Genomic DNA, 15610 nt, shown 5'->3' with positions numbered 1-15610 from the left:
CTACAGAAAGATTGTTCGTCTTCCAATAAATATTAATATTCACAACGTAGAAGTTGGTACCATCAGCCAAATATGTGGTCTACCACATTAAAGTTGAAAATCGTTTGGATGTCATAAAACAATAATGCCAATAGACGTGTCTGTCATCTTGAAAGTTCGACTTTAGCGACATATGCATTTGATAGGAATTTGTTTAAAAATTGATAGACCACTTATTTGGCTGATGGTACCTCCTTATGACGGCCGGTTAAGCCCCAGTTTGCCCTTCCCCTGGATTGGGTCCTGAATTTAATCACTCCAGCCTATATACGTCCCAATGCTGGGCACAGGCCTTCCCTCAGAATGGGCTGTAATTCCCACACACCATTGAATGGCTTCGGATGTTTTCCTTCACCGCAAAGTTCGTGATAAACGAATGTAATTTCGCATATGAATTTCGAAAAACTCAGAGCAAGCCCAGGCCATAGGTCAAGCCACTAGCCTCCCACGGCTACAAATAGGAATGGCCTATTTTATTTGTCCGTCAGAGCTGCAAAACGACCCAAACTTCCGCGACGTCCTGAACGGCGTGACGGGCGTCCGCCTGAACGCGCAGCTGTCCGACGCCGGCGCGTCGCGCGCGAGCGCAGACTTGCACCTGGTGGCGCACTACAGTCCCAAGCACCAGCACATCAGGATCAGCACCAGCACCACTGACGCCAGGGTAAGCTATAGCCTATTCGTATGCCTCATGTTGCAACATAGTGACACTATATTATACACATAAGATATCTGTGCATTTACTTATGTTTTGACAAATAAAATGATTGATTGATTGATATATACAGTCACCAGCACCACAAAGTCACCATAGAACAAAGCGTACATAAACATAAGTATGTACTCGACTCTATTTCTAGGGACTTTATTTTTGCACGCTATGCTGTGGCAAATATTAATACAGATGACTGTACGCCATTTATTTGCGGCTTATTAATGGGATTGTGAAAGAACATTTTTTTATAAAAAAAATTAAAATCATTTTTCTTTTCAATTGTTTTGTGTCAGTAACTTAAAAATAAAACTAAAACAGCAGGGTACTAAACAAGGTAAAAATATAAAATAAATAAGTAGACATAAAAATATCAACATAGGAGTAGAATTTTCATCTGAACATTATTTTTTACATGTCACTGCTTTCTATTGTCATGCAAGGATATACACTAATACTTTGTCCACAGGTTGGCGAGTACATCATATTCCACGTGCAAAGCAATTTCTACATTGAATCATTCAACTACGTCGTTATGTCCAAAGGAATAATACTGACCAGCGCGCAGGAAAACATGCAGGTAACCAGTCCGATACTTTGTTAGTCCAAGAGTTGTAGACATTTAAGGCGTTGAAGTGGCGATGGGCAGGCCTACAGCAAGGAAAACAGGTGGCTGTTGAGGCCGAAAAGTTCTCGAATGGAGACCCGTGGATCAGCAAGCGCATTATAGGACGTCCACCAACGAAATGGACGGCTAGTTGAAGCAGCGGGTTCCAACCGAACCAACTGGAGGTCTATAGGGCTTATGTCCAGCAGTGGACGCCCTACGGCTAATATAATATGATAATAATGATTACGTAGTAAACATGATAAAACACTTATTTTTTATAGGAGGGAGTACGAACGTTCGCTGTGACCCTGTCTGCAGAAATGGCGCCCGTAGCCACCATTGTGGTGTGGTGCGTCGAACGGCACGGCCGAGTTCTGGCAGATTCGCTCACCTTCCCTGTCAACGGCATATCTAGGAACAAGGTAACTCGGTTCAGAATATGGAACAAATCCAATTACTAATAAATCCCAGCTAAAACATTTGGATATAAAAAGCTGACACTTTATTTAGAGATTTTAGAGGTGCCCCTTAGAAATAACAGTTTGGGTCTGCAAGAAAAACCCTGCAAGTTGTGATCACTTCAAACTCGTTTGCTTTAGGACTTCGCAATGTGATGTGAACAATTAGCCTTAATTTATTTTACTTGGTCTAAACTGGTCTTAATGTATACCCCAAAGAAGATAGAAAAACTGACAGAGTGCAATAGCCCCATTTTACACATAAGCTGGTGTTTTATAGATTTCATAATATTATTCGCACTTTTATTTGTTAGTCAACAATATCTATGCACTTCACTATCCCGTCAAAAATTTTACGGCAAAGAAAATGGAAGGACAAGGAACAATATAACAATAAAATTATAAAACCTAACAAGAACACGGGGCGAACATTCCAGCTAGCAATATGCACAGGTATTTACGATAAATATAATGTACCTATTCTTTTTCAGTTCTCAGTGTTAATAAATAACCGCAAGCACCGCACAGGAGAGCGAGTAGAGGTGGCGATATACGGCGAACCTGGCGCCTACGTCGGTCTATCTGGTATCGATAACGCCTTCTACACCATGCAGGCTGGAAACGAACTTACTTACGCCAAGGTAAGGGTAATGGAAAGAAACTTTGCGCTAGCATGAGCGACTGTGACTTGCTTTGTTGCCTCTTTGTAGCTAACACGAGAGGTATACCTGGATAAGAGAGCGTTCATTTCCATATAAAAAGTAAAGAAACGAGCGATGAAGAAGTAAACTTTTTTACAATCATACATAAATATTGGAACTTCAGAAATATCCGAACATTCACTTACGCATTTGTTGTTACTCGCAAAGCTAGTTTAGGTGTTAAGTTAGCTTTAGCTATAGGTTTTACAGGTGGTAGGACCTCGTGCAAGGACCACCCGGATTGCTTCCACCATCCTGCTCGCTAATCCTGCCGTGAAGCAGCAGTGCTTGCACTGTTGTGTTTCGGCGTGGAGAGTAAGACAGCCGATGAAATTACTGGCACTTGAGGTATCCCATCTTAGGCCTCTAGGTTGGCAACGCATCTGCAATACCCCTGGTGTTGCAGATGCGTTGCAACATCTGCAACATGTTTATGGGCGGTGGTAATCTCTTACCATCAGGAGACCCCTTGTTCGTTTGGCATCCAGTCGAATAAAAAAAAAAAGGTTAGTTACATTGTATTGTATTCTAACGACTCACTACTTTTGACAGGTGATATCAAAGATGGCGCATTTCGATGAATCGACCAACGGCACGTTCGCATACACGTGGCGCTCGCACCTCGGGGTCGCCGACGAACTGGTCTACTTCCCTTCGTCCACCTTCGGTATCGACGCTAACACCACTTTCGAGTGAGTTCACTTACGTTTTAATGTACGATCGGCTCTCTGACTTATGTATCCACTTTTTCATACTAGTTGCTAAGAAATGTGGATACTTATGTTAGGACACCGACTGTATGTACCGCTGCTGGGCACAATCTCAGAATGAGAGCATTTGGGCTGTAGTTTTCACGCCATTACGGCTTGGGAATTTCACACATCATATAATGGGGCTATCGCGTATGAATTCGCCACTAGAGGCGCTAGTGTAGCTTGAGGTCTCCGAAATGTCAAATCTCATAGTTTTTGGGTGAGCTATGCGGGTTTATTATAATTAGAATAATTTGTGAATATTTTGCAATATCTGTAATTAAGTATGGCAAATATGCGTTCCGGGGCAATGAATGTCTGTGTTTTGAGACAGTTTTGTCCTTCGGTAACCTTTGTCCTCCCTTTTTTCGAACAAAACGGGACTATGCAACACTGTGGCATGCTCGATATTTATATGGTACGGTTTTAAGGTGTATTAAATATGATTTTAATCTAAACTTTGTTTCCACGCCCGTAATAACAGACTTTCAAAACAATACTTAAAAACCTCACGCAACAGTGCGCCATCTAGTGAGACAAAAAACGATAGCCCTCATTGCTTCGCAGATGTTTCAGTTTTTCTTCGCAAAATATTTTGCACATGAATTTCGAAAAAAAGTCAAGATACAAAATCTCGACCGGCACTTGAGCTTTATAGGTCATTGGCATGGGTGTAGCCAGAGGGAGGAAAGGGACAGCGGCCGCCCCCCTCCCCCTCCTGGAAATTTGTATGCTTTCCAATATATATCATTAGTTAACTTTTGAAAAACATAGCCAGCCAGTGTGTATGACAAAATAAGCGCGAGGGATCCGACCTAAAAAAAAAAGTGACTTGCCCCTGTTTTGGCCAGAAGCTGGGACACCCTCCATCAAAAAAGCTACCACGATTTTAGGCAAATACTTTTTCATCACACTGGCTCGTAAACAGTATCTAAACATGCAGGCTACCTTGGTTACAATCCCCCAAATAAAACCCTCGACCTTAATGTGCTTGTCATGAAACCCGTGGTCGGTAAATGAGTCATTGCGCGTACAAATTTCCTTGTCATGAAGCCCAAGGTCGGTAAATGAGTCAGTGCCCGTACTGATGCTGCTGCGCGCGCTGCTTCAGGACCACATGCACACGCACGTTGCGGCGCATACTGCGGGAGGGGGAGGGGGAGGGCGGCGCTGCCAAGAGCGCAGCCTAAGGTATTGCCAATATTTGGAACAATTATATTTTTTCTTTTAGAAATATAAAATTTTACTCTCAAATGTGATGAAAAACATTGTATGTCGCTCGGTCGGTACTAGAATTACGAACATCGACTCATTAAATTCTAATAGACTCTCGTTCGTAATTCCTTATTTACCGCCCTTAAGACACAATGTACTATTGTTTATACATACCGCTTATTGTATGCGTGTCACGTTGCCATCAGGTACGCGGGGCTGGTCGTGTTCAGCGACGTGCCGGTGACGCAGCGCCCCAACCCGTGCAACGCGTCGCTCGGGCTCGGCACCTGTCTCGAGGGCGGCTGCTACTCGCTCGCCAAGCGCTGCGACGGACAGCCCGACTGCCCCGACCACACCGACGAGTCCAACTGTGAGTTGTATACATCGTGAGTTTTGCAGGTGGTAGGACCGTGTGCAAGGTCCGCCCGGATTGCTACCACCATCTTGCTCGCTAATCCTGCCGTGAAACAGCAGTGCTTGCACTGCTGTGTTTCGGCGTGGAGAGTAAGACAGCCGGTGAAATTACTGGCACTTGAGGTATCCCATCTTAGGCCTCTAGGTTGGCAACGCATCTGCAATCCCTCTGGTGTTGCAGGTGCCTATGGGCGGGGGTGATCTCTTCTCATCAGGAGACCCACTTGCTCGTTTGCCATCCAGTTGAATAAAAAAAAAACCTATTAGACTAGCATCCGCATAGAACAGAATCCCTCAGGACTGGGTTACAAATATCATTCTATAATATGTGACACGTATTTTTTGGATTATAAAATTATTAAAAATCGACAAAGGTATATCAAACTTTCAGAGTGGGGGCTTAGTGACGTCACTCGAAGCTTCTAAGCACTGTATCCTCGTCAGTTTTTGTTTGTCAAACAAAAGAAAAAATACGTGTACAATTTTTTTAATAATCTAACTGACGGACTAAACAGTTTTTTATTAGTCGTCTAGCCTATTTTCCGTGAGAAAAACAGTCCTATGTCCTTCCCCGGGACTCAAACTATACATGTATACCGAATTTCATCTAAATGGGTTGAGCGGTTTAGACTTTTTTTTACTCACCTTTAAACTTTCACATTTATAATATTATATTAGGAAACACGGGCCAGGCACGGCCGTGCCCCACGTAGGCCTTGAGTTTCCATGGTAATAAAATATTATTATATTTACCCCCTGCTTCACCATCCATTGATTAAATTTATTTGACTAATAAACGTGATGCCCTCTTTGTTTGTTTTGTTTGAATAGACGGAGACGACATCACATTTATCCGTCAAATAAAATTAATCAATGGGTGGTGAAACAGCCCCTTAGTCTGTCAGTTAGATTATCACAAAATATTGGACACGCATTTTTCTGTTAATCAAACAAAAAATTACAAAGTATCAACAAAGTATACTGAGCGGCAAAAAATGTGGCCCTCAAATGTATGCAGAAATAGGTAATTATGTCTGTAGAGTGGGCCAAATTTTTTGCCGCCGAGTATATCAACAGTTAGTTGAGAATTGTTTGTTTTTGTCCCCAGGCGAGCACGACAACAGCTTCGAGCTATCCCACTTCCGCAAGTTCCGGTTCAACCGCGTGCAGCGTCAGTACGACAACGTGTGGCTGTGGCGCGACGTCAACATCGGGCCGCACGGCCGCTACGTGTTCACCGTGGACGTGCCGCGCGTGCCCGCCCACTGGACCGTGTCTGCGTTCAGCATGTCGCCCAACAGTGGGCTGGGCATGCTGGCACACCCGGAACATGTGAGATATTCACTATTAACTAAGCACGTGTTAATTAGTAATAAGTTCGACAGACACTAGACTAGACATAAGCCGCTTTAAGCAGAACTTTTTCCCACGGATGACAGCAATATGGAACCAGTTTTCTGGGACAGCATTCCCTTAGCGATACAATTTATAAATGACTAGCCTGTCGCCCGTGACTCCGTCCACTATCCCGCGGGAGCTATGCAAGTTTCCAGGATAAAAACTATCCTATGTCCTTACCCCGGACTCAAACTATCTGTATAGTGAATTTCGTCTAAATCAGTTCAGCAGTTTAAACGTGATGAGGTAACAAACAAACAGACTTACAAACTATCAGTTTCTCAAAGGCCTGACAAAGCAAGCTCGTTTTCCCCCTCTGGCAAAAAAAAACAAACGAATGACCAATTTCTTTCCTTTGACGACTGCTTTCCTTAACCCACCAAAATGCGGTGTCTAGGTAGTCTTAAATCTGTCAAACTTTGTCTTTGTACTAGCGCAGTCAAAACATGTGAGACAACCACTATAATACCGCGAAACACGAGTTAACTGGCAAAATATTCGATAAACACACTATACTTAAACCAATAGTTAATTTCATTCCTTTGACGACAGCTTCCCATAACTCGCCAAAATGCGGTGTCTTGACTGTTTTAAATATGTATATCAAACTCCTGCTGCTACGTGTTATCTGTATGCTACAAAAAGTTTGACAAATAATCTAGAGTAATAGCTTGATCTTGAAACTAACCAGTACAAAGAAATTTCTTTCCTTTGTCAACAGTTTTCCATTACCCGCCTATATGCGTCAATTTACTTTAAGATCGAGAGAGGATGAAACAAACTCTTATCTCGACAGTTTTTAACTTCAGAGAAAAGCTTTATTAGTTTTTGTTGTGCATGCGGTTCACCTGATGTAGTAATTACCGCCTCCCATGAACACCTGCATAAGATATATAATAGTACCATTGAAACTGCTGGTGTCTTAGTGCTTTTACGAGTAAAGTAAAAGATAATTCTTACCATTAAATAGCTAGGTACCAATTGTTTATCAAGCAATATGTGGACAGTACGTGGGCGTGCTGCCATTCTTCATCCAAGTGGAGGGTCCTGACAGCTGCCGGCAGGGCGAGCAGGTGGGGCTGCGCGTGCTGGTGTTCAACTACCAGCCGCAGGCCATCGAGGCCGTCGTCGTGCTCGCCGCCTCCCCGGACTACAAGTTCGTGCATGTCGAGGAGAATGGCATTGTGAGTGTACCGTTTTATTTGTCGTTTGCGTTAGCAGCAGGTCTGGCACTTGATTTAAAATTAGACTCTAGCGGTTGCGATTTTGTGATTTTATCGTATCAATTGATTCCTGACTCATCATAGAACAAACTTTGCTCATCCGCGACCTTACGGCGATAGCTAAATTTATCTATGCAAAAAATGTATTTTCAAACTCAACTATCACCACCACCACACTACACTAACGGGTTTCGAACTGAAATAAAGTAAAGTAACTACTAAACTAACAGTCGGTTCTGACAGAATATCAGCGCTGCAGGCGTCTAACGCCTCAGCATTATGCTGAGTCAGCGGCTGTTTCACTTTTGCAGGGACACATAAAATCGTGTATTTTTATTTGTGTTTGCTATTTATTGTTTTTTTTTTGTTTTGATTTTGTTGTATTTGTGTGTCTTTGTTAATGTGAATAAATCTCTTCTTTCTTTTCTTTCTTTCTTTCTAACTATATTTTATACGCAAGAACTCTCTACGTACCACATTTTATCCATCCGCCTAGCCATTTTAGCGTGAAATTCCAACGCCACATTCCCCCAACAGGTCCGTTCGTACAACCCCCGCACATCGTTCGGCGAGCATCAGTTCTTCGTGTACATCCCAGCCGGCGACGCGGCCACCGTGTACGTGCCCGTCGTGCCCACCAGACTCGGGGACATACACGTGCGGCTGCACGCGTCCACGCTGCAGGGACAGCACCGGTACACTAAGAAGATCACTGTCGAGGTGAGATCATTTGTAGTTTACTTACGAGTATGTTAATAGTGGCGATGTGAGCACCGCATATCAGTTCATAACTCTACAGTTGGCCGCTGGGGCCGAAAAGTTCTCGAATGGAGAGCGGGGATCGGCAAGCCCAGCGTATGACGTCCACCAAAGAGACGGATGACCTGGTTAAAGAGATCTGCGAGGAAAGTGTTTTTCATGAACCAATAGAACAGGGCTGAACAGGCGTTTTCAAACTTTTGGTTTTAACGGCACACTTTTAGTTCATAAAAGTTTTACGGCATACCAGTAAAAAATAGCCAAGTGCGAGTCGGGCTAGAGTACCTAAAGGGTTTGGTACAGTATACCCATAACATGTATAACGTACAGCGGAGGCTTATTAATAGGGTCTCGTTGACGCCTTTTGTACTAATCATATACACTTCGCTGCGAACGCGGCACACCTGAAAATGGGAATGTTTAAATAAAAAGTAGCCTATGTTTTATACCAGATGTCCAGCTATCTACATAGCAAATTTCATCCAAATCCGTCCAGCCGTTTAAGCGTGAAGGAGTAACAAACATACTCACTCACTCATTCACTCGTAAACTTTCGCATTTATAATATTAGAATGAAGTAGGATATTGTATTATATAAAAAAGCCGTGGTGGCCTAGTGGTTTGACCTATCGCCTCTGAAGCAAAGGATCGTGGGTTCAAACCCCGGCCTACATGTGCGGAATTACATCTGAAATCTACCACGAACTTTACGGTGAAGGAAAACATCGTGAGGAAACCTGCACAAACCTGCGAAGCAATTCAATGGTGTGTGTGAAGTTCCCAATCCCTCTGTGAGAGGAGGCCTGTGCCCAGCACCGAGACGTATATAGGCTGGGATGATGATGATGAGGATATTGGCATGATTCACTAAATGATTATTTATCGTTGACAGGCAGACGGGCTCCCCCAGCACCGGCACCAGTCGGTGCTGCTCGACCTGTCCAACCGCGCCTACGTGTTCCAGTACATGCATGTGAACGTGACAGAGACGCCCGTCATCCCGTACGAGGTGGACCGCTACTACGTGTTCGGCTCCAACCGCGCGCGCGTCTCCGTCGTGGGGGACGTCGTGGGCCCGCTGTTCCCCACCATGCCGGTCAACGCCACCTCGCTGCTGGGGCTGCCCATGGTCAGTCACACTAAACACGATCTGGACATCTTTAAGGTCAAAGTGGACAGACGCCTTCTAGGCAAACGTGTACCGTCTTAGGCCTCATCTTCGCCTTCCATCAAGCGAGATTGAGGCCGAAAGTAAGCCAATTTTTTAGAAAAAAAAAACATACGGGGTCAAGGGGTCATCCATAAATTACGTCACACATTACGAAGAGCCGAGGTGGCCTAGTGGTTTGACCTATGGCCTCTCAAGCAAAGAATTGTGGGTTCACACCCCGGCTCGCACGTCGAGTTTTTCGAAATTCTTGTGCGAAATTATGGCCTGCGTGGGAACTACGGCCCAAGCCCTCTCGTTCTGAGAGGAGGCCTGTGCCCAGTGGGCCGTACATAGGTTGGGATGATGATGATTACGAAAAGTGGGAAACTAAAATGCTCAAAATTGGTGACACATTTACAAAACACACACTATCGGATATTCAAAAATATACTCGTATATCTAATATATCTAGCTTATCAGATGTTTTTGAGTGGTTTGTCCTATTCAATATGAGCCCATAAAGGCTCAGTTTCATTGGTCGATATGGCTCTAATGCGAGGTTCGAGACATGCACATTATTTATTTATTTATTTATTCAATACAAAGTCAGGCTTACAGTTTGCACCAAAACGCCTAGCTCGTTAATACTTAATACTATGCTAAAAAAAACATTATTTTAGATAAAAGTGCATTATGCATGCCATAGGACCTGCAGGCTCTAGCCTGCACTCGGGTTTTACTGGTCGCCATTCCGCCTGCGGGGCTTCACCGCTTGGTCTATGTCGACCGAGTTAACGGCTTATGAGTTTCACTCTAGTTTCACTAGTCGATATACCGTCCGCTGGGAGACACCGCACGCTGCTTATCGACCGAGTTATCGACTGATGAAATTGAGCCTATACTCATACTCATACTCCATTTGTTTTAACAAGATTCAAATGACACATGATGATTATGTTACTTTGTAAGGCGGTAACTAATTTTTTTAATTTTTTCCAGCTGAGATAATGCTTGAAAAAATGAAATCACATTAAAACTGCTGATTGTTCGAATATTTGAACTCAAATTCGCTAACAAATTGTTAAGTTACTGCGTAGGCACTGTGTTATATTAACTTACTTTCTTTAATGAACGCCCTTACAATATTATTTCAATAGGCCGCAATCGCTAGAGCAGAGGGTTATCGGTAAAAATAAAAGCGGTAAAATAAACGAACTTGTTATTAATTTGCAAGATTGGTGGTCAGAATCGGAAAGTGACACTCCAAATGTTGATAACATTATATTTTAAAATTCAAATAAGACTTTCAGTTCGATAGCGTAACGATTAAACCAACAAATAATGCTATTGCCACTTTTAGCACTAGGTCAAAAGTATCGATAGTTTGCGTAACAGTAGTAGGGACTCTAGTTACGTCACTTGGCATGTGTCATTTGAATCATGTTAGAAAAAAAAGTTCATGATTCAAACGTCTTCGTCGTCGTCTTATAGTCCAAAAAATTCTACATTAAAATAAAATACAAAAAGATAGTCTTAAATCATGTTCACCATTATGGCTAAAAAATTCTACATTAAAATAAAATACAAAAAGATAGTCTTAAATCATGTTCACTGTGGCAAACACTAGCAATAAGGTTTAACTTTATATCGGTTAAACCGTCTTAATAGTCACTAAACCTAATTTAATGTACTTTTTTCACCACCAGGACTCGGCCGAACAGAACATGTTCAGTTTCGCGGCTAACATGTACTTCACTCTGTACATGCGTCTGATAAACCAACGGAATCGCACGCTCGAAAAGGACGCGTTCTACCACATGAACACCCTGTATCAGCGTCAGCTGTCCTTTATGAAGCCCGACGGTAGCTTCAGTCTGTTCCGCAGCGACTGGTGAGTCAAACAAGCCGCAAATAATCGACGTCTCACCCCGAACTTAGACGAATATGCGTTTACGGTGAAAGGTTGTTTGTTTGTTTGTACGCAAACTGATGTTTCCATTTATACCTGACTACGAAGTATTAGGTCCCGGGTTTGATTATCGGCCGGGGCAGATATTTGTATGAATAATACGAATGTTTGTTCTCGGGTCTTGGATGTTTATATGTATGGATTTAAGTATGTATTTATCTATATAAGTATGTTTATCCGTTGCCTAGTATCCATAGTACAAGCTTTGTTTTTGTACCTTCAGAACGGTTAGGCCGATTTAGATGTGCTTTTCTGTAATGCGCTACAGAAATCGTTTTTTGTTGATTATAAACTGTGCTTTATAATCCATCCAATCATATAAGACATACATATTTTATTTATTTTCGTAGGAACCAATCGGCTTCGAGCGTTTGGCTAACATCGTATTGCGCCAAAATATTCCAAGACGCCTCCTTCAACGAGTGGGAGAACTTCATCTACATCGATCCTGATGTGAGTTGTACTCGACTTTATTCGACAATCATAATCTGCATTCCATTCAATTGTGACAATTGTCGTGAATCGACCTGTGATTTAGACTACAATTCAAGTCAACAAAAAAACAGTTAACAAAAAATTGTTGTATTCAAAATTCAATTTTTACAAAATCTTTTTAGGTAATATCAATGGCAGTATCATGGGTGCTAGAGCACCAAACGCCTCAGGGCGCGTTCTACGAAGTGACGTGGTTACCGGACCGCAACGAGAACAGCACTATCAATGTACCCAAAGACAGCCCGCTGTTGCGGGACAAGGCCGGCGCCGGGGGAGTGAGAGGGCTGTTCGAACTGGGCGCCGGAGAGGTAACTAGACTACTGAATGATTATACATTTGATCCGGGATGAAGACCGGTAACTCGTGCGGGTGGGTGCACGGCTTGGCTTGGCGGCGGTCTTGGTGCTTGTTTCATGTCGTCTGATAGAGCAGTGCTGCGTGAGCCGGGCTTTGGGGGCTTTGCTCTATTTGAGCCCCGATGAGTTCCCGATATTTCGACGCACTTGCATGCATTATTATGTTATTTTATTTAACACCACACCTCTTGCTTTGTGCACTTCACTTTAGGTTCAAACTTAGGCTTGGTCCAAGCTTGTGTGTGGGTAATTTTTGTATGTTTATTTCTATTTATAATTATTATTGTGTAACAAGTAGAGCTATCGTGTAGCTCATATTTGGGCTCTACAGACAATCAGCGTTGCTGCACCCACTGTGTAGCAACACATGCTGAGTGGAGACCCTTGTTCGGTGACTACTGGTGTCACCACCATAACGATGTATTTTGTTGTATTTTGTAGTGGTACTGTTGGGGCCGTTAATAAACCATTTTTCTTTCTTTCTTTCTATTTTTTTCATTATAATCACGGGTAAACTGAAGAATTTGAAGACTGTTACTGAATAATTGACCATCCCAGTCACTCACTTGCGCGCCAATACGTTCGCATGCTAAATACTACTTACTAGTCGCACGAATGTATTTGATATGCATCTACAAACCGGCACGACTCAAAATCCAAAAATGCTTCGAAAACTACAATCGTTTACAAATGTCATCCTACCGTACACGTGTGAGTTGGCGTATTCGTGCAAATGTGAGTGCCCGGCATAACCATATTTAACCCGTAAAGAACTTATGATTGAGAATTTAATTTCTTCTTAATTTTATTTAATCTTCTTCCAGAACCGCAGGTATTAATTATGTGATTTTTCTATTAGGTGAACAACACTATAATACTGCAGCGAAATATAACTCTGACGGCGCAAGTGGTAGCAACTCTCGAGACTGTGAAAAATCTCAAGGACATTGGTGTGAGAGAAGTAAGTAACCTTATTTTAAGGGTTCTATATCTCAGTTGGCAAAAACGGAACCCTAATAAACAATTTGTTGTCTTTTTATCTGTCCGTACGTCCCTCCGTTTTTGCAAGACCCTTTTTATTTAAAGAGATATATTTTTTTCTATGAGGATGCACATCTATAACACAGTCTCTTGAATCGAAGCTTCGTTTAGATTCACTTATCTTAATATCTGACGCGCTCAAGTATTTTTTTATAAAGCTTGTATTAAAAATAAAAGAGAATCGCAAAATAATATTTTTTAGAATCTGTGGATGCAGTTTTCCTTACCACTAACAGATTCCTTAGAACAGATCCCTGTGTCCTGTGTGGTTTTAAAGTTGCCCCTTTAACTCGTCCTGACTCATCTAAATCTAAATATTGGATGGCAGTACTGTGAAAAACTTATGGTTAAAATACTTTTTCGGCACGAACTTATTTTCTTAGTGATTATAACTAAAAAGCTGCCTCTCCGTCCAGGGTCTATCAGCTCGAGTGGTGCAAGCCCAGCAGCGCGGCATCTCCTGGCTGGAGCGGAACCTCAAACTGCTGGAAGACTTCGGGGACCCGTACTCCATGGCTGTGGTGGCGTACGCATTGACCATGTCCAAGGCACCCAGCTCCGAACACGCGTATCGGCTGCTCAAGAAGTTCCAGAGGGCTGAAGGTGAGTTCTTCTTCTTTCAGTGCCTCTTCAATCCTGAAGGTTGGCCGTTAGGTTTTTGTACTCGTCTGTATCAGCAGCCAGCCGGAACAGCTGTTCGACGGCAGCGATACCGGTCCACTCTCGGATGTTCCGCAGCCACGACTTTTCCTTCGCCCAGCTCGTCTCTTTCCGTCCACTTCATCATTATCAACTGCAACAGCATCTTCAGCATCTTGCGTCTTTTGATGATGGCATCAGTTCCCGAGACATATAAACGCGCTGAAGCACGGTATCGTTTCTGACCTTTTGTGTCCAGCTAATGCGCAACATGCGCCGGTAACACCACACCTCAAATGCCTGTAAACGTCTTATGGTGAATTTTTTTAGGCAGTCGGGGGAAAAAAGTTAATTAAGCGGACATTTTGTAAACTATGTCCAGTGAAGGCATAGCGCGATCCGTAATAATACTATAAATACGAAAGTAACTCTGTATGCCCGTCTGTTACTTCTTCATGTTTGAATCGATTTAGATGAAATTTGGTATGGAGATAGTTTGGGGACCGAAGGACATTATGTAGGAAAGTTTTATCCCGCTAAACGAATTATTGGCAAACAGGAACAATTCGAAGGCAATCAGACACAAGCAGCCATGGGTGATGTGTTTTTTTATATTGTTATTTTTTAGCTTTTTTATAACCCATATTACTGAATAAACAAAAACTATGCAATACCTAGTAATAACAATTCGTTCATAAAACCTATTTTACCCTCCACTTAAATAAACTGCGGCTCGAGTTAAAACGACATCTTGGGTAAAAAGACGCGTTTTATGCACGTGTTACACAATCTATTATTAAGGGGCTGGTTCACCATCCATCGTTTAGTGTTAACTGACGGTTAAATGTGATGCCGTCTCTTATTTGTTTTGTTCGAATAGACGGAGACGGCATCACATTTAACCGTCAGTTAACACTAATCAATGGATGGTGAAACAGCCCCTTAATATCCCATTGTACAGGCGGCCTAGTGTACTGGGGCAAGGAGCGCGTCCCCCCTCCCCCCTACAAGATGGAGAACCAGAAGCCGTTCCTGCTGCCGCGGCTGCCCTACAAGTACGACTCGTACAACATCGCGGCCACCGCCTACGCGCTGCTGGCCTGCATGGACCACCAGGACAACAATGAACCTATAGTCATGTGGCTGAATGCGCAGCGGCTTATGGACGGCGGCTGGGCTTCCACTCAGGTAACAAATAGCTAGTCAGTGGCGTGCACTGAGAGAAGGCAGTCTGTAATGTTCTATCTTATGTGAACATAGATTTAGGTATAGAAATTAAAGATAACTTATTTTACAACAAAACTTAATTTATACACAAATGACTATTTAATTATTAATTATCAATAGCAAATTTGTCATTTACTAAATATTCAAATTGGTAATGGCCTAGTTGGTTTGACCTATCCGCTCTTCAAGCAGAGGGTCGTGGNTATTTATTGACGAAGCCTTTTACTGATATTATTCTTGTTACGTTGACGAAGCGTATATAAATAGGTAAGTTAAACTTCTATGTTGTGGATATGATTTGTATCATCTTCAATAAATATAAATCTAATCTGTTTTGTAAATAAATGTGTGACGAATAAATTTTAAATACACAGTAAACTAGGGACGAAAATTAAACTTAAGTGGACATCTATTACTTTTTAAAAATTTACGCAATTCCGGCATAACGCACA

At 42.5% G+C, this 15610-nt stretch overlaps 1 protein-coding gene across 2 annotated transcripts in view; it reads left to right on the top strand.

Moving 5' to 3' along the window:
- Mcr (macroglobulin complement-related) overlaps window positions 1–15610 on the top strand; it is a 44366-nt gene that overhangs the window by 21609 nt on the left and 7147 nt on the right. For both annotated transcript variants that reach the window (XM_074097110.1, XM_074097111.1), the window contains 16 exons: window positions 528–703; window positions 1221–1331; window positions 1643–1783; window positions 2311–2460; window positions 3073–3212; window positions 4694–4857; window positions 6010–6233; window positions 7307–7483; window positions 8060–8242; window positions 9174–9410; window positions 11138–11322; window positions 11751–11853; window positions 12018–12203; window positions 13111–13212; window positions 13709–13895; window positions 14893–15119. In XM_074097110.1, coding sequence (XP_073953211.1) covers window positions 528–703; window positions 1221–1331; window positions 1643–1783; window positions 2311–2460; window positions 3073–3212; window positions 4694–4857; window positions 6010–6233; window positions 7307–7483; window positions 8060–8242; window positions 9174–9410; window positions 11138–11322; window positions 11751–11853; window positions 12018–12203; window positions 13111–13212; window positions 13709–13895; window positions 14893–15119 — 2693 coding nt within the window. The remainder of the gene's footprint in view (window positions 1–527; window positions 704–1220; window positions 1332–1642; window positions 1784–2310; window positions 2461–3072; window positions 3213–4693; window positions 4858–6009; window positions 6234–7306; window positions 7484–8059; window positions 8243–9173; window positions 9411–11137; window positions 11323–11750; window positions 11854–12017; window positions 12204–13110; window positions 13213–13708; window positions 13896–14892; window positions 15120–15610) is intronic.

This window comes from Choristoneura fumiferana, chromosome 14 (assembly GCF_025370935.1).
Source record: "Choristoneura fumiferana chromosome 14, NRCan_CFum_1, whole genome shotgun sequence".
NCBI lineage: Eukaryota > Metazoa > Arthropoda > Insecta > Lepidoptera > Tortricidae > Choristoneura > Choristoneura fumiferana.
This window is presented reverse-complemented; position numbering and strand designations above follow the sequence as displayed.